At 35.9% G+C, this 19,453-nt stretch overlaps 2 protein-coding genes across 3 annotated transcripts; one reads left to right on the forward strand and one right to left on the reverse strand.

Moving 5' to 3' along the window:
- Nucleotides 1-651: 651 nt before the first annotated feature.
- On the reverse strand, nucleotides 652-9,244 carry LOC106172723 (G protein-coupled receptor-associated protein LMBRD2). Of its 2 annotated transcripts, XM_086994059.1 has the most exons (15): nucleotides 9,081-9,244; nucleotides 8,387-8,594; nucleotides 7,840-8,108; nucleotides 7,369-7,536; nucleotides 6,515-6,725; nucleotides 6,298-6,372; nucleotides 6,030-6,152; nucleotides 5,555-5,720; nucleotides 4,949-5,130; nucleotides 4,473-4,606; nucleotides 4,217-4,325; nucleotides 3,811-4,012; nucleotides 3,358-3,483; nucleotides 2,381-2,419; nucleotides 652-1,850 (listed from the first exon to the last, which is right to left on the reverse strand). In XM_086994059.1, exons 2-15 carry the CDS (start codon nucleotides 8,558-8,560, stop codon nucleotides 1,585-1,587), a joined length of 2,244 nt encoding a protein of 747 aa, XP_086850185.1. In that variant the 5' UTR covers nucleotides 8,561-8,594; nucleotides 9,081-9,244; the 3' UTR covers nucleotides 652-1,584. The 2 variants fall into 2 exon arrangements, with proteins under 2 accessions (XP_086850185.1, XP_086850192.1); XM_086994066.1 differs by lacking the exon at nucleotides 2,381-2,419.
- LOC106172724 (DNA-directed RNA polymerase III subunit RPC9) lies at nucleotides 9,201-18,743 on the forward strand. Its single transcript, XM_013553555.3, has 3 exons — nucleotides 9,201-9,351; nucleotides 15,822-16,440; nucleotides 16,755-18,743. The coding sequence occupies exons 2-3, from the start codon at nucleotides 16,083-16,085 to the stop codon at nucleotides 16,820-16,822; spliced, it is 426 nt and encodes a 141-aa protein (XP_013409009.2). The 5' UTR covers nucleotides 9,201-9,351; nucleotides 15,822-16,082; the 3' UTR covers nucleotides 16,823-18,743.
- The last annotated feature ends 710 nt before the right edge of the window (nucleotides 18,744-19,453 follow it).

Consider the following 19,453-nt stretch of genomic DNA (forward strand, 5'->3'; position numbering starts at 1 on the left):
GGGAGGGGTGGGGGGAGGGGTCGGTTTCACATCCGCGGATCCCTCTTCAAATAACCCTGGATCTATGCGCCCCTGCTATGCAAATATCAACTCGAGTTCTTGCAAATGAAAACATACAAAGTAGGAGAATATAAAAATAGTACCCTGTAAGAAACAATCATAAGCAACATATGTAAATGAACACCGAATAAAAACCGACGCATAGAAGGTTGAAACGACGACTTACCTTACCGACCTTACCAGTCAGGTACGCCTTTAACAAGATATAACGAAGGGGCAACCAACATCCCAACATTCATTTGAAAAGAATCGTATAATTTGAACCATAAAATAAATATTATACACGATACTTCGTTGCACCAGAGCAGTAGTCGGAAGAATATACTAGTATATTTATATACAAGGTGTGTGCAACTAAAAATAGCACCAAGCTCGCATTGGACGTCGTTTAGTCATGTGACAAAATATGTGCTCTTCATTGGATAATAGTGCCCATGTGACGCATTCATTGATCAACATTCTAAAAATAGCAGTTCCACGTTGTGCTATATTTATAAGCTTTGTCGATTGTTTCAATATCCGTATTCAAAAGACAATTCCATCTACACAGGTCAATTGTAATTTACATCTACAAGATAAAAATCTAACAAGTGGATTAACATGTTTTATTGTGTTCAACTAGAATACATATCGATTAAATACCACAATACAGTAAATATATTAAATAAATACCCTTATTAGTCTTTGGTGAAATAATACACATTGTGTGATTATTGAACACTTATAACATTAAATTCAGCAGTTACTTAAAAAGCAATATTTGTAAAGAAATAAGTAGAGATTCAATGAAACCATTTTGCTCAAATATAAGGTAAGTATTGTTTCTTGTCTGTTTGATACTTGTCTTGTGGGCAACAACCATTGACTAGATCTCACTGAGACAAAAGCACTATTTCACATCTCGATACTCCACAATGGAATTCTAAACAAAATGACACAACCACATGAAAAAGATTAAAACTTAACAATATGGATTTCCCGCTGTACAACAAAATATTATAGAATTCCATAAATTATGACTGGAATGTGAAAATAAGAAGCCTTGCAAATACATGTATTAGATTCAAAACCACCCCAAACGTCATTTTGGACCACTAATATCCATCATATGATTCATTACATGTCTCACTGATTAACATCAATATATACAGCACAGAAGAATAACCTTATAACTGGTAACTTCTTAAAAATAATTATACAAGCACATTCCTTCTTTTACTGTACTTTCAGTACAATGCTTCCTAACTACACTGGTGCATTTAAATAAATAAACAATTACACATAAATTTCAGCTTTGATATCAATACAATTCTATATCATTTGATATCATTTATTGCACATTTCTAATCCATCTTATCTTAACATCTATGAAATATAACTAAACAATAATGTCTTCAACTGTACACAGATATTCTCCTTTTTTCTCTAGTGTGGGAAACAATGGAAAGATTTAAAGAGTACATATCCCATTTTCTGTGCACCAACTGGCTAAATATATCATAAATTGTATATTCGTCATTAGGATTATACATCATCAAATATTCCCTTAGGTGGTTTACCACTAACTGGTCTGTTAATAGAGAACTTACTTCCAACCCCACCCACGGCCTGGTACCCCCCTCCCCCTGCACCCCGAGACCCCCAAGGTCCCCTGGCCCCTCCCCCACTATTTGTGCTGGGAGTGAAATCCTCAAAGTCATGCTCGTCTCCCGTGTAGTCCACTGGCTCAATCTCTCGCAGAAGCCCAGTCCTGTCATTCTCCTCTGAATTTTGTGACACAAAAGATTTACCTGAAACAGATAACAAAAACTATTTACAAACATCCCATAAGTATTATATCAAATTTTCATGTGAAAAATATTGAAACCTATATGATATAGTTTGGTTTGCTTTAAGAGAAGTTTAAGAGAAGTTTAAAAAAACATTGAGCTGATTATTTTTACATTCACACTGAGTTCACTGAAGGTACTGTATATTGCATGCTGCTTAAGTTTCATATGAGCCTTTCATGCTTTTACGCCTAATTCAAATACTTTATGCTCTGTCTAAATTCACAGGGTATCAATTACTTCGTTTCATGTCACCCCATACTCAACATGATTATTCACAATTATGAAACCTGTTAATTTTTATTCAGGATATGTTTGGAAACCCCTTGTTTTGTTTAAAACAAAGGATAAATGTACAAGTTTTTTTAAATCATGTCATTTTATTTTGAATACCCATCAGGTATTTAAGTAAATCAAATTATTTTTCACTTAACATACTTCACAAATCATTTATATGCACTGAAAGTGCCACAATCAAGTTAAAACATTACCTATATCACTGGAAACACTTTTGATAACTTTGCTCTTAGCTGAAAGCATACAAATGGGTATACAGAACTGATCATAGATCTATTTTCTCTATATTACAGGATCTGTGTGGAGTAAATAGCTGTTAGCAGGAGAGCAGGTGGGCAGAGAGGCAGGTTGTTCATTCAGTGATTAGTAATAAAGTGAACCAGGAATGAAACATATTTTCAATTGTTTTGTAAATTCACTATTCTTCTAAGGAGACAATGCAGAAGGTTGAACCCGTTTCCTGTCTAGTAACATTTCTGCTGCAAAAGGAGTGCTATGTGCACCGTTATTAGTGGGTTAGTTGAGTCAATTATATTTGTCCTAATACCTATATCTAACCTAAAATCTGTCATACAATTATGTCCTCAAAGCCATTGCAATGGGCATTTGTACAGCTCCCATATTTCTGACAAACTGATAACTTACATCTTTTAAAACTGATGTCTGCTCCATGACCAGATATGAATAGCTATCATGTAAAACAGACTGCAGATGTACCAAGAAGTGGCAGAGTTAGTTATAAATTAAAGCAATTCAAGCATTCTTTTTATGCTTACATGCTGCATGCTAAATGAAAAGTTAGAATGGAGGAAAAAAATGGTGCTGCTAAGAATTCTATTGACCTAGATACCTAGATATTAAGATGAAGTAAAATTTAAGGGCACAGAAATCACATACATGCACAGAAAAAATGAAAGAAAAATAAACTTCTAAAATTATAATAAAAACCATATCTTTTATTCCAAAACAATTGCACAAAAATTCAGCTTTAACAACACCTTAGAAATAATATGTATTTACAAATGTACAGGAGAAAGTGAATACAAAGTGTCATTTCATTGCTCACAGCTAACAACATTGAATTTAAGAACCATTATGCAACAGTCTGGCATGTTTATCTGTATAATTTTGGTCTAATCATACTGTGCCAACAATGGTCTGTACTGTATACCTTGTTCTCTGTTGCTGAACCTGGCTGCAGTGTCTGATTCACTAGCACTCTGGTCATCGCCATAGCGCTCATTCCACTGGCGACGCCGGGTCTCCCCTGCTAATCTTCTTTCTATTTTCCTTCTCTCTGGAATATGGAGCAATCCTCATATCAATGTAGAAATAATTTTGAATGTATGCTTATTCCATCATCTAAATACTACTGGGTAGGTAGAACATTAAATTAATGCCTCTCTCAAAATTAAAAAAAAATTTAAAGTAGCAATGATTATAAAATAGGCTTCTGTACATGTAGGCCTAGAGTTTTATATTTCAGTAATGTAATCATATTAATGAATATTAATGAATAAACATAAACTGCTACTTTTCATGACTTATTCATGAAAATTTTACATCACTCCAGGCTTCCTTAAAATGATGCAGGAATTTTCGATCCCAGCTCTCAAAAACCAACCTCTTTTTACAATCTCCCTCCCCTCGTCAACAAAGTCTTGCGTCATGTCATCATCACCAACAAACTGCTGGAAGCCCAGGAAGTGGAGACATCTGGTGCCAAGATTGAAATATGTGGCAAAACACAGCAGGACGATGGCAATGGGGAAGTATATATTGAACCCATCTGCTATGAAGGAGATCACATCCATGTGACCCATTATCTAAAGAAAGTCATGAGAAACATTTAGTAGTCTATATTTTCATTTACTCAAAATGTCAGCTGTTGGAAGCAGACAGAATTTAATGTCAATATGGAATTATCAGGCACTATGACCACTAAATAATCTTTAATTATCAGCATCCTTTCTAAAAAGTACCTACAAATACCCAATAAAAATGGTTTTATTTAAATTCCTTAATTGTACCTGTGTGTAAGATGTTTCCAAATTATCTTCATCTGCAGTGACATGGCTGTCTAAATGAATCAACCCCAAAAAGTTGAGACACAGTGGAGGAGTCAGACGACAGAGCAGGCTATGGGGGAAAAAAAATTAAAAAGACACTGGTAATGAAAATTCAAACTAAATTTTCAGATCTGTCAAAAATTTTTCTTTTACTCTGATGATTTTCAACGTGATATAAATTTCAAAAAGTCAAAATCAAAAATCTTTAATCACTTACATGCCAGCAAAGAGCAGGCTGTTGGCATCAGTCTGGTGGTGGGAAGCAATGTAGTAGTAGTTGAACACACGGATCTTGAACACTGTGTAGTAAGCACACAGACTGAGATATGCTATGGTCACAAATGATGCAAGCTGAAACAAAAGAAAAAAAATAATGTATCAATGTCTGAGAACTTTTCAGTGTGACTGTACAAAAAGCAACTTTGCAAGCTTTACTATACTGTGCAAGACCCCATTTATCTTAAGACAAGCAAATGTTAGAATTCAGGATATGTAGTTAAACGTCAAACTTACCACAGTGAACTCAAATGAACTCAAAGAAAGAATGCATACATGTATCACATCTTTTGAAATCAAAATAAATATCAAAGAATACCCCAGGAAAAATATCTGTCAGTCAATAAAGCATCCATATGGAAAAGACACCAATTATTTTTATCATAAATTACAAGATATGTCAGACTTCATACTTACCTCAATATACAGATAGTTATAATTCTCCTTGGCAAGATTGATAAATATAGCAAACAACGACAGAACAGGTTTCTTGTTGAAAAATGTGACCTCAGACCATACAACCATCATGGAGAAAATGGCCAAAATAACAGACACAATCTTCAGCACCCATGACTGGAACAAACACTTCCAGTACCACTCTGAAAAGTAAAAATTATATGATTAAATCATTACAATATATAATATGGAATAACAGTTACAGACAGTGCCTAGAACAGCTATAGTTGGATTATTCTCTGCTTATCATGTGACACTGGTTCAAAAAATAGACAAAGCTTTACATGACACATTTCCACATCATAATAATACATGCACAATATTGCAGGTTCCAAAATTCTAAAATCCATTACATTATTAAACAACATATGTTCAATATTCATAATCAGTAATTGTTCCCTTTATATCAACTGCAGGTAACATAAATCAATTATGCAGCCAAGTTTAATAGTGTCTGTGCAAAATAATAATAATAATAATAATAATAATAATAATAATAATAATAATAATAATAATAATAAAATCTAACAAGTCATACCAGCACAGGAAATATCTGACAATGCTCACCTACACTTGGACTGTGGCAAAGTTTAAAAAAGCCTTGATATTTCCCATAGGATCTCTTGAATCTTCTGTCTGGGCTCTTTAAATTAGACTCTATGTCTTCCAAGTCATATGCCTTTTGCACCAGCATGTCCCACTGGCAGTGAGTCCTGTGGTAGTTCTGAGAGGCCTGAAATAGGATAACAAGCTAGCTGTAACGACAAGAGAGAAATATGTCCACTGGTCTGGTTCTCAAGCACCATGAAACAATAAAAAAGATTTCTGAATTTTGGGGGAAAATATGTTTACCACAGTCTATGAAGGTAAAATAGGAAAGCATATTACTATAGGATAAGGCAAGTTTTGAATACCTTGAAGAAAGTTTTCCGAGCCAATCAATTTCTTGCATATGAACTGGTAACTGTAAGGTTTATTCCATGAATAACTTCATAATTACAAATATGCATGGCTCTTGAGAGAAATGTTGCTTAATACGTACTGCAATGACTTTCTTGTGCAACTTAACCAAGTATTTTTCAGACGGAAGATCTCTGGGCTCCTCATAATCCTGAAAGTCGTCCATGGCACCTCGCTTCACAGATTTCTGGAATTCTTCAGGACACTGGAAAACACATAGAGATACGTAAGGCTCTCTATTCACCTAATCCACTCTACCCTCCTCCCTCACCCCCACTTCCACATTTAAAAAAAATCTATCACAGATCTATCACTCATAAAAATTATATACCATGCATAGTACTTCTTACCTTTTCTATCACAGTGTCCACATGCTTCCTCAATGGATTGTTATATCTCAGAACCTCTGAGGCTTTCCTGATATCCTTGAAAATAAGAATAAAGGCTTTAGTAAGTCTATTTATCATGCAAACATAACACAAAAGGCAAGCCAATTTTCAGTGACATCATTATAGTTGTTCAACAAAGCAAACACCAAAATGAGCCCCAGTTCAAAGCAACCCCTACCTCCAGTACATCCTCCAGGTTCTCCTCAGACTCTGTCCTCTCTGTGCTCAGCTTGGCCAGCTTGAAATAGGTGGTAGTCAGCTGGTGCCCTCTGGTGGAATTATACCACACTGTCCTGGGTACCTCCACCAGCCCATAACCTAGCAGGAACACCAACAGAAACAACCCCCAAGTATTGCTGGCTGTGATGCCTATAACTTTTAACTTGTCCCTGATAAAAAAATAGTATTATTTGTATTATTATAAAAGTGATTTTAAATGAAAAGCAAAAATATTAAAACAGAATTGTAAACTAAGGCTGCGTTCACATGAAAAATCTATTTTCTAAAAATCTAAAAATCTATTTGCTGTATCTTGTGATCACGGACTGTACCCTGAATACCCCGCGGCATAATTACTGGCAGCGACAATAATTAATTACAGCTTTGGTAGTAACTGGCTCGCACTGCCCGTAATTACGCCGTGGGGTATTCAGGGCACAGACCGTGATCACAAGATACCGCAAATAGATTTTTAGATTTTTAGAAAATAGATTTTTCGTGTGAACACAGCCTAAGATATGGTGTTTATTTATTTACTCGATATCACATTTCCATTATATTACCCAACATATCATGTCCACCTTTATTAAGGTTTCTTTCAGATATTAGCATACTTATTCAAACTTCATATTAAGTTTCACATAAGATTGCTACTTAAATTCACAGACTTATTCTGTGCAATATACATTGTACATATCCAGATTTCATTTCATGACCTGCTGACTGGCATACTGACTACGTAATGACAATAGCTGGACCAAATACCCTTCAGAACATTTTATGGGAAAAACAGTGTCTCCTTGGAGTACATACCCACTGAAATGAATATCTGGCCTTGCTGCCACATAGATCAGACATATTCCAAAAATAAGGAGGTAGCTTCCATAGTAGATAGCATTCTCAATGAGGGCAGACTTGATCTTTCCTGCTGCAGTGAAATCTCCAGCATTGGCATATGACTGCATCAAAGGAAGAATCAACCTGATAAGGAAAATGGATAAAAATTAAACAAAATTTCATAATATTTATCTGTACTACACACAAGCCACTCTGTGTTATAAATACAGCTATAAAATTTTAAAACATCAAATGCATCCTGTTTTTCAGCATTCTTTCATGATCCTGTTTATTTTTTTTCTTTATGTTAACCAATGGTTGACAAGGAATCAAAATGTGTGATGATGTGCATATATATCTGTAACATTCAAATCTGCTTTCTAAATGAGAATTACCCACCATACACAGTGACAATAAACAATACACCTAGTACAACTCGATACATACCATGTCAATACTTGTGATGTCCAGTACACAACATGCCACAGAGAAGGCAGGACATAGGCTGGTACAAATGACCAGGGGACCTCGCATGAACTGGCTGTAGTGCCCAGACCCTCTGCCTCCCTCCTGGCTCTAAATACTGGGGTTGCTGTTGTAGTAGAGCTACCATTGCTGACCACTGTCACATTGTCCAAAGGAACCGTGGTTGATTCATTCTGTGGGACAAGGGTCGTTGGGGGTTCGTTCTCATGTAAGCACTGTCTATAGAATGTCTGTAGAATAGAAACAAAAATACTTTGCTCCACAACATGTTGTTGTCAATGAAAAAAAATATATTATTATTATTATTATTATTATTATTATTATTATTATTATTAAAATAAATAAATAAATAAATAAATAACCTTATGCCTTGCTGGTGTGACAGTTTTTATCTTATGAAAGCAGTTTTGTAACATGCTTTAGACAAAGTGGAGACGCAGAGATCCTTTACCCTTGTCTATATTAATAAATTTTAACAGGTGGAGAATATTATCTGTTCCTAACTTACCGAAGATACATCCAAAGGCAACATAAAAATAATCATGAATGAGAAATACCATGACACAAATGTTGCAATGGTGACCAGTATATGTTGCTTTCTCCAGTTACCATAGTGATGCAGAAGGAAAGCTGATAACACACAGACTAGGCCTATGTCCACAATCAGTGGCCCTATGCTCATGTTGAGAACTCCACACCAGTTCAGTTGAACTTATCTGGAAAATTTTAGGGATAAAATATAGTAAAATGAATGCAAAAGACATATTCTTTAATCTCATTCACAATTGAATTTGGCAGCTCACATATTGTCCTAAGTATTAACTTATTTAAATGCTATCAAAACATCCACGTCGTCCATGGCATTACCAGCTGGAAGATGAAAATCTACAATCTTAAGGAAACCTTAACCGGTTTCACGGCCCTAGACATGTATATACAATAAAGGTAAAACGTGTACAAAAAGCGAAATAACCAAATCCATATGTGAATAGATGTCTGAATAAGCTGCAATGTTCTCTTATCCAAAACTTATTGATAAATACTGCCTTTGTTTAGATGTCAATGTCACACCAGTCTTATAGGAAAACATCAGAAGTGAAGTCTTTTTTGGCAAAGTTGCATTCACTACCTACATAAACAAGCGAAATTTATGTATAGTTTGCATATAAGGATAATTTCTTTTATATTAAAAATCGTCTTACCTAATTAACATACAGACGCGCCAGCGTCACAAACCTTTGCCATGAATCATAATGCCGTTAACTATGTCAAAATTATAGATTTTTCACTTTTTCGCTTAGCAGTAGAGCGGAAGTGCCACGCGTTCGCATGCGCAATATACTTCCTTTGATAGTACGCGCAAAGCAGATGCGCAAACACACTGCAGCTTTGTATGGGTAAAAAACTTGCCTTTCTCGTGATATTGCGATGATTATTGTAAGCAAACAAGCCGTCACGTGGATAGAAACAATCGTAAGTACAAACCCATTGTTTACATACAGATATCGTATCCTTAAAAAATCTTTTTGTATATGAGATATCATAATAAGTAAAAAAACAACAACATGGACTTTGACACCAACCCTTGCCAAGGGACTTGGTACCAGGAACTTTGCCACAATTTTTTACTGGGACCAGCTTCCTGATTCAAGTGAACTCAGTGACCTAAAAGAAATTTTGTGCAATACTAACAGCAAAAAGTAAACTATTTCAATTAAATGTGAGTCATTGTGTTCAGTAATGCCTGGGAAATAAAGATAATTATCAAATAGTAATTTTGCTTTGGTTGAATAATAATTGTACCACCAGCGTTAGCGCTGGCGGTACACATGGTTTCGGTCTCGTCCGGATCGTTCCGCCGGCTCCGCCGGCTCCGCCGGACGGCTACCGTTACCGCTTCTCCTCCTAGACGGTAAGGCCCCCCATACCCATCTCATGGATTTAGGTCACCTATAATCTCAACTCGTTCCACGTAAAATTTGGGCTTTGTCGGTATTGGGGTCTGGGTGTGGCACTCATTGCAATGCACCCTTGTCCAAAAATGGCAAAATTAAATGCTAATTATCTACCCTACGGAAGGAGTTACGGGAAAATTTTCTACAGACGGCTTTCCAAAAGTCATATGTGTAGATTTCAAATATACCCTCGGATTTGACCTTTGACCTTTACTTCAAGGTCAAATGGGCCAAAATTTTCAAAAAAATGAAATTTTTTACGAAAAAAAAATTTTTTGCCCTGTTATTCAGACACCACACAGACTTAACCAATAATATTATTGGAAAGTGTTACCCTTCAGGTCATCTTTCATCTCCGTGAATTTGGGGTCAATCGGTGCATTTTCACAGGAGTAGCGGCCATAAGATACCGAAACTGAAAACTGTCTCTAATTCGGGAACCGTTAATGCTAGAGACCCATTCTTTTTTGCATTTTGTAGAGCATGTAAAGCCCAACACTGGAGGTGGTCTCGGTTTTTTTGTATTCCATACGGTTTTCGAGTTACGCTGTATCAAAAAGTACATATTGGTGGTGAAAGGAAAATGTACGGAAGCCCACTGGTGCCATATGTAGAAAAAAAAAATTATCTCGAAATTTCGAGATACTATTTTGAAATTTGAACAAAAAAATTTACCACCAGCGTTAGCGCTGGCGGTACACGTGGTTTCGGTCCCGTCCGGTCCGTTCCGCCGGCTCCGCTGCCATGTTACCGTTACCGCTTCTCCTCCTAGACGGTAAGGGCCCCCGTACCCATCTCATGGATTTAGGTCACCTATAATCTCAACTCGTTCCACGTAAAATTTGGGCTTTGTCGGTATTGGGGTCTGGGTGTGGCACTCATTGCAATGCACCCTTGTCTAAAAATGGCAAAATTAAATGCTAATTATCTACCCTACAGAAGGAGTTACGGGAAAAATTTCTATAGACGGCTTTCCAAAAGTCATATGTGTAGATTTCAAATATACCCTCGGATTTGACCTTTGACCTTTACTTCAAGGTCAAATGGGTCAAAATTTTCAAAAAAATGAAATTTTTTACGAAAAAAAATTTTTTTGCCCTGTTATTCAGACGCCACACAGACTTAACCAATAATATTATTGGAAATTGTTACCCTTCAGGTCATCTTTCATCTCCGTGAATTTGGGGTCAATCGGTGCATTTTCACAGGAGTAGCGGCCATAAGATACCGAAACTGAAAACTGTCTCTAATTCGGGAACCGTTAATGCTAGAGACCCATTCTTTTTTGCATTTTGTAGAGCATGTAAAGCCCAACACTGGAGGTGGTCTCGTTTTTTTTGTATTCCATACGGTTTTCGAGTTACGCTGTATCAGAAAGTACATATTGGTGGTGAAAGGAAAATGTACGGAAGCCGACTGGTGCCATATGTAGAAAAAAAAATTATCTCGAAATTTCGAGATACTATTTTGAAATTTGAACAAAAAAAATTTTTATCTCGAAATTTCGAGATAGCATTTTGAAATTTGAACAAAAAAAAAATTATCTCGAAATTTCGAGATAGCATTTTGATATTTAAGCAAAAAAATTTATCTCGAAATTTCGAGATAGTATTTTGAAATTTGAACAGAAAAAATGCTATCTCGAAATTTCGAGATAATTTTTTTTTTCAACATATGGCACCAGTCGGCTTCCGTAAAAATGTGCAGTACGGTAATGGATAATAAATTTTGAACTCCGGAAAAATAAAACATAATGCTTGGCAAAGCAGACAACTTGTGGTCAAAAATGACATTATTTTATCAAATTTAAACTTCTGCAACTTCAGAGAACCTCCCATTTCAAGAACTTTGACCAAAATGACCTTTTCTTTATTTTAATTAATTTTTTCTGTAGGAAATTTATGGCACATTATGGTAACTCCAAAATTATAACATTTAGTCCCTTATATCTCCAAAACTGGCAGAGATAGGTCCATAGTTACTATTGAAGTTGAATAGGAAGTCATATACTGGCAATCTTACTGTGACCTTGACATTGACCTTTGACCTACTTTTCACCATGAACTGAACTTTGCAAATTTTGCTTCCCTTTTATCTCCAAAACTGGCAGAGATAGGTCCATAGTTACTATTGAAGTTGAATAGGAAGTCATATACTGGCAATCTTACTGTGACCTTGAAATTGACCTTTGACCTACTTATCACCATGAACTGAACTTTGCAAATTTTGCTTCCCTTTTATCTCCAAAACTGGCAGAGATAGGTCCATAGTTACTATTGAACTTGAATAGGAAGTCATATACTGGCAATTTTACTGTGACCTTGAAATTGACCTTTGACCTACTTTTCACCTTGAACTGAACTTTGCAAAATTTGCTTCCCTTTTATCTCCAAAACTGGCAGAGATAGGTCCATAGTTACTATTGAACTTGCATAGGAAGTCATATACTGGCAATTTTACTGTGACCTTGAAATTGACCTTTGACCTTCTTTTCACCATGAACTGAACTTTGCAAATTTTGCTTCCCTTTTATCTCCAAAACTGGCAGAGATAGGTCCATAGTTACTATTGAAGTTGAATAGGAAGTCATATACTGGCAATCTTACTGTGACCTTGAAATTGACCTTTGACCTACTTTTCACCATGAACTGAACTTTGCAAATTTTGCTTCCCTTTTATCTCCAAAACTGGCAGAGATAGGTCCATAGTTACTATTGAAGTTGAATAGGAAGTCATATACTGGCAATCTTACTGTGACCTTGAAATTGACCTTTGACCTACTTTTCACCTTGAACTGAACTTTGCAAAATTTGCTTCCCTTTTATCTCCAAAACTGGCAGAGATAGGTCCATAGTTACTATTGAACTTGCGTAGGAAGTCATATACTGGCAATTTTACTGTGACCTTGAAATTGACCTTTGACCTTCTTTTCACCATGAACTGAACTTTGCAAATTTTGCTTCCCTTTTATCTCCAAAACTGGCAGAGATAGGTCCATAGTTACTATTGAACTTGAATAGGAAGTCATATACTGGCAATTTTACTGTGACCTTGAAATTGACCTTTGACCTACTTTTCACCTTGAACTGAACTTTGCAAAATTTGCTTCCCTTTTATCTCCAAAACTGGCAGAGATAGGTCCATAGTTACTATTGAACTTGCATAGGAAGTCATATACTGGCAATTTTACTGTGACCTTGAAATTGACCTTTGACCTTCTTTTCACCTTGAACTGAACTTTGCAAAATTTGCTTCCCTTTTATCTCCAAAACTGGCAGAGATAGGTCCATAGTTACTATTGAACTTGCATAGGAAGTCATATACTGGCAATTTTACTGTGACCTTGAAATTGACCTTTGACCTACTTTTCACCTTGAACTGAACTTTGCAAAATTTGCTTCCCTTTTATCTCCAAAACTGGCAGAGATAGGTCCATAGTTACTATTGAACTTGCATAGGAAGTCATATACTGGCAATTTTACTGTGACCTTGAAATTGACCTTTGACCTTCTTTTCACCTTGAACTGAACTTTGCAAAATTTGCTTCCCTTTTATCTCCAAAACTGGCAGAGATAGGTCCATAGTTACTATTGAACTTGAATAGGAAGTCATATACTGGCAATTTTACTGTGACCTTGAAATTGACCTTTGACCTACTTTTCACCTTGAACTGAACTTTGCAAAATTTGCTTCCCTTTTATCTCCAAAACTGGCAGAGATAGGTCCATAGTTACTATTGAACTTGCATAGGAAGTCATATACTGGCAATTTTACTGTGACCTTGAAATTGACCTTTGACCTTCTTTTCACCATGAACTGAACTTTGCAAATTTTGCTTCCCTTTTATCTCCAAAACTGGCAGAGATAGGTCCATAGTTACTATTGAAGTTGAATAGGAAGTCATATACTGGCAATCTAAATGTGACCTTGAAATTGACCTTTGACCTACTTTTCACCATGAACTGAACTTTGCAAATTTTGCTTCCCTTTTATCTCCAAAACTGGCAGAGATAGGTCCATAGTTACTATTGAAGTTGAATAGGAAGTCATATACTGGCAATCTTACTGTGACCTTGAAATTGACCTTTGACCTACTTATCACCATGAACTGAACTTTGCAAAATTTGCTTCCCTTTTATCTCCAAAACTGGCAGAGATAGGTCCATAGTTACTATTGAACTTGAATAGGAAGTCATATACTGGCAATTTTACTGTGACCTTGAAATTGACCTTTGACCTACTTTTCACCTTGAACTGAACTTTGCAAAATTTGCTTCCCTTTTATCTCCAAAACTGGCAGAGATAGGTCCATAGTTACTATTGAACTTGCATAGGAAGTCATATACTGGCAATTTTACTGTGACCTTGAAATTGACCTTTGACCTTCTTTTCACCATGAACTGAACTTTGCAAATTTTGCTTCCCTTTTATCTCCAAAACTGGCAGAGATAGGTCCATAGTTACTATTGAAGTTGAATAGGAAGTCATATACTGGCAATCTAAATGTGACCTTGAAATTGACCTTTGACCTACTTTTCACCATGAACTGAACTTTGCAAATTTTGCTTCCCTTTTATCTCCAAAACTGGCAGAGATAGGTCCATAGTTACTATTGAAGTTGAATAGGAAGTCATATACTGGCAATCTTACTGTGACCTTGAAATTGACCTTTGACCTACTTTTCACCATGAACTGAACTTTGCAAATTTTGCTTCCCTTTTATCTCCAAAACTGGCAGAGATAGGTCCATAGTTACTATTGAAGTTGGATAGGAAGTCATATACTGGCAATTTACTGTGACCTTGAAATTGACCTTTGACCTACCTTACAATGAACTTAACTTTGATTGCACCATTTTTAGTTATATATATTTTTTGCATATTTTGAAAATTCTTGTTGATTGCATTTTTACAGCTTGTCAAGCACAAGACTGGTGGCTGCACCCCTTATTTTGTGTATGTGGGGGTCTATACGAATGCGCTTGCTCCAGCTGGTGGTACAATATTCGGAGGCGGTATCGCCTCTCTGATCCTCTAGTTGAATATCTGCAGTTGTGCAATTGGGTGTACAATGAAACCTTTCATTACAACTTACTTGCACAAAGCACCATGTTATCTCAGAATAGTCAATACATTCAAATAATTACCTCATGCTAGAGTTTCTAAAATGTAATTGCGAGTGGTCACTGCATTAAAATGGATGATTTTACACACATTTTTACTCTCAACTAAACTCCATCCCCACATTAATTCGTTTAGATATTCAAGTATGGAAATGGTATGTACCCTACATTGACTAAATATGTTAATTAAAGCTCCATGGTGCATAATGTTTGGTTTCCATTCTTGAAAAAGGTCTCTTATTTACCCTATCATATAGGCTTCTCTGCATGCTTAACAATAACAGTCACTGCCATGTATAAAAAGGTCTTAAAAGAGAGCTTTGCAAACCACATCTTCGTATGTGTAAAAATTATATGAAAACATATCTTACTACACCATATTGTGTTGAAGATTTGTATCCAAAAACAAAAAGTAAAAATAAAACAGACTAAGAAAGGAAAAGAAAAACACCTGTTTTAATGGCCGACAAACTATCAGATTTTGCATCAGCATTCATTGAGCTTGAAAGCGAGAGCACCTGCTTTTGGAGTTATGTCCATCTACTACACATGGAAGTATTTTATTTCATGCCAATATAACCGAATTATTACTGATCTCTGATTTTCTACACGTCATTTTAGTGGATAAATGATCGTTATCGTTCTACGATTAGGTCAGTTAAATTTTATTATATGTAAAACACATGTTCAGGTGTCTTCTGATTTGAAAAGGTAGTAAACTAATCTTAAGGGTTAGGCATTGCAGAAAACATAACAATCTTCACTTATCTCTCCATATCCTTGTTGAAACATGACTTATGGCAACCTATGCCTAGCCAGTGTTAACTTACAATGTAAACAGTGCCCAATTTTTTCATTAATTTCAGATCTTGGCAGTAATTGTGATCACATCTTGGGTTTATGTCATTGCTGCAGGCAGGTTTGCATCTCTGAAGTTTATACCTGCATCACAGTGAGAATTACCAGAGAGAGAGAAGCCTTGAAAGACAAGTGATTTATGTGAGATCTCCAGAAATTTTTTAATTCACCAATCATTTAAAAATTAACAGAGACTTAGCAGTTCGCTATCACTTGTGAAGTAATGAAATGCCCTGTTGGCCCTTCAAGAAGGTTCCAATGGATGCAAGATGGAGGTGATAGATGAGAATGCTTCTATGCTAAGCAATTTTGAGATTTACACTCTGTTAAAAGATATTCAGCAAGGACAACACGGGCAGAAAAAACCAAGCAAACAGCAGCAGCAGCTTTCCACCATTTCCTATGAAACAATCAAATACTTAGAGAAAACACCCTGCAAGCATCAAAGCCCAGAAATTATTGCTGACTTTATCAAGGCATTGGAGCCCTTCAAGCTGAGTAAAGCTGAAAAGATACAGCTGCTAAACCAAAGACCCTCCACTGCTGTAGAAATCCAGTTACTGATCGAGGAAAGTGAAGAGAGACTGACAGAGGAACAGATTGAACAGCTTTTGGATTTGATTCTCAGTAAGTGGCAATTTTTTAAACAATACTGATAAGTTATGTTATGTTTTTACTTGTTTTTTTTTTTTTTTCTTTCTTTTTGGTCACGTATTTGTAATCACAGTCTCTTTAACTCTTATCTTTCGATCAGAAAGAATATCTCCCCTTAAAGGGTCTTTAAAGTAAAAAAAAATTATTTGAATGTTTAGATTTTTACAGTACTTCACTACAGAATTTCAATTTGTCTTTGTGTCTGATAGAGAGTATGTCACTGTTAAAGATCTGCATTCCTTTAAGTTTTTGCTTGAATAATTAAATAATATTTGTACTTTTTTCAGATACACTCCCAGGAGACGAGACAGCTGAAGATTGTAGCGGGAACGAACCAATGGAAGAGCAGTCTTGATGACCACAGAGATTAGTTAAAAAGGACACAAAGTAAATAATACAGAGACCTGTGAAGTAGTCTGACTGATTCTGTTAGGAGAGACTGAGTTGAGACAACAACAATCATTACTGCGTTGAGTAATAATACTCCCAGACCATAGCATAGACCACTGATCTCAAGTGAAGACAGTCATTATTGAAGCTAAGGATAATTCCCACTTTTTGATATCCAGCTAACTTTATCAGGTGATCCAAGCACACATTCCACGGTGTAAACTGTGCACAAACCTCTAGACTTTTCATTACATTGTATAGCCACAGCCAGCATAATGTTGGAGTTGGACCTAGAGTCCCAGCTTGTGTACTATGTCATTGTGATCCCTATTACTGTCATCATTGTGGCCTTGTATTCCTACATGGCCTGGTTTGGCAGGCAAATGTATGCTAGTAATGGGTAGTGGACAGGCCAAGGAAATAGGACAAGGGTTAAGTAAGGCAAAGTCAATTGATGTGAAGATAACATCTCGCAAGTCATTTGGTGTGGGTTTCACGAAAAAACTTATATTAAGAAAAATTGGTCTAAGTTTTTAAACCAGAAATCTAGTCTAGTTGAAGATAAATCCAGAGCAATCCACTTAAATAGTTTTTGTGTGAAACATTGTCCCTCTTGTTTTGAAATTGGGTGCAGTATTTCATATTACTACTGATTTTTCTTGGGTCACGGTGGTTTAAATTTTGGTTTCAAGAGTTTGGAACAATTTTCGGGCTCAAGTAATTTTGTGGAATGCCCTTGATTTATAGTCATTGTAAGTGGAATCTTTCTATCTTTGAAAAATTTTAAGATGGTGGTTTTTGAGTGAATCTTGTATTCAGTACAATGAAGAGTGTTGTGTCCTGTCCAATGAGTCCTAATCATCTTTTACCTTTTTATATATGCACTGAATAGTAATAAGTATGAAATAAGTTTTCAAAGAAGAAAACCTATTCTTTATTTTATTCTAGTGAGACATATTGCCCAGGTTAATGCATTTCAGTTTGCAAGAAAAAGAAGTTCAAGATACGTTACACCAGCACCAAAGCACAAAAGTCTAACAGTACTGCATCTCGTGAAAAAAAGACATTAAATGATGTTACCACATCAATAACAACACCTGCCAGATCGACCGACTAAAGGTGCTTTTTTTTTCTTTTGGTAAACTATGGAAGATAGCCAGGAATGAGTCATTGTAAGACATAGTAGTTCCACCTGAACATGTTTAATGTATTTTTGCCTATGGCTTGTAGAGAGTTCGTCACCAACCACTCGCTCGCTACTATGTATCATTCTACACATGTCTCTATAGTTAGACGTTATTACTTACAAATCCAGATTTTCTTTTTGTTAATATATGATATTTATCTATTTACTTTTGATGGTTAGATGGCCCTATAAGATGGCCTAACGTGCCTGGTGCTTTTGTGTACATTCATGTCGAAAAGATTATGGTTTGTAAGTGATGGTATTGGTTTTTTGTGTTTATAAAGAGCCACAGGTAGACATTTTTGAAATTTTTAATTCACCTTGCAAGATCTAATTTAAAACGTTGCATTCACTATTTATAGTACTAGCATTTCATTCGTTTTCTTATTCAAATATTCTGCAATACGGGCCTTTGATCAGCAGATTCAGAGATCGAATTCTACATGGTGTCATGGTCAGCAACCTCGGACATTTGGTATTGAACCAGATGTTAATGGGAAAAGGAATATTTCATTGTTTGAGGACGTGTTGGTCACAGGTCCCCAACGTACTACAAGCAGTCAAAACATTTTTATGTTCCTCCTTTTTTGTTTACTTCACTATGTGATATGATTTAGTTACAAGTTATAACTGGGCACCTTTGTTGTGGTATTATTATCACAAAATCTTAATTATGTAAATAAAATATCAGAAAATATGGCGAACTGTTTTCAGTATGTTACTTCTGCTATATTACGTTATCGGAAACACGATGTATTGGACGATAAATTTTGCTATTATAATGCGACACCTTGTTCAGGAGGTAAATGAACCTACCCTCAATATATTAATTCTATCCAAGTCTGTATATCATTAATGTAAATGTAAATCTAAAAACAGGTTTGAGAGGAAAGGAGAAATTGGAGGGAGCGACATTCAGGAAACCCTCGCTTCTGGACGGAAACGCAATCAAGATCGCATGTAAGACACGTTGGCTTTGATGTTGTAAACCAGTAGCGCTGGTTTTGTACCCGCTACTTCACCAGTCACGAGCACTATTGTTTTCGAGCTCTTGGTTGACGCATATATATATGTAAGCTTACTCTATCAATAACTCTCTGCGAAAAGTCACTCCATACATAGCCCGACGCGAGTTCACTTCATTTTAAAATTCCCTTACACGGCTATATCTCCCAAGAAGCGTGCATATATGGAAATTTGAAAATAAAGAAGCTGGCACCATCGGGTCTGGAGCACATAGTGAATATAGAAAAAGGGGTTTGAATTTGATTAAAATGTCTTATGTGATGTGAGACACTTAAAATGCAAGACAACAGTTGATCTTAAATTTAAAAGCCGACAGTTGTGGCCCATTTTCGTCCGGAATAATACAGAAGTCAGGGTGGTTGTAAATTTTCGATCTTGAAAATA

The sequence above is a fragment of the Lingula anatina genome, chromosome 1 (genome assembly GCF_051362555.1).
Source record: "Lingula anatina isolate TDL-2025a chromosome 1, LinAna3.0, whole genome shotgun sequence".
NCBI classification, from domain to species: domain Eukaryota; kingdom Metazoa; phylum Brachiopoda; class Lingulata; order Lingulida; family Lingulidae; genus Lingula; species Lingula anatina.

Excerpts from the sequence above, each read along its gene's own strand:
- LOC106172723 (XM_086994059.1), bottom strand. The coding sequence starts at position 8,560 with ATGAGCATAGGGCCACTGATTGTGGACATAGGCCTAGTCTGTGTGTTA. Across the intron at positions 8,109-8,386 it reads TGCCTTTGGATGTATCTTCG|ACATTCTATAGACAGTGCTT; the intron begins GTAAGTTAGGAA and ends TCTATTCTACAG. Across the intron at positions 2,420-3,357 it reads GTTCAGCAACAGAGAACAAG|CTAAGAGCAAAGTTATCAAA; the intron begins GTATACAGTACA and ends GTATGCTTTCAG.
- LOC106172724 (XM_013553555.3), top strand. The coding sequence starts at position 16,083 with ATGGAGGTGATAGATGAGAATGCTTCTATGCTAAGCAATTTTGAGATT. Across the intron at positions 16,441-16,754 it reads GCTTTTGGATTTGATTCTCA|ATACACTCCCAGGAGACGAG; the intron begins GTAAGTGGCAAT and ends TACTTTTTTCAG.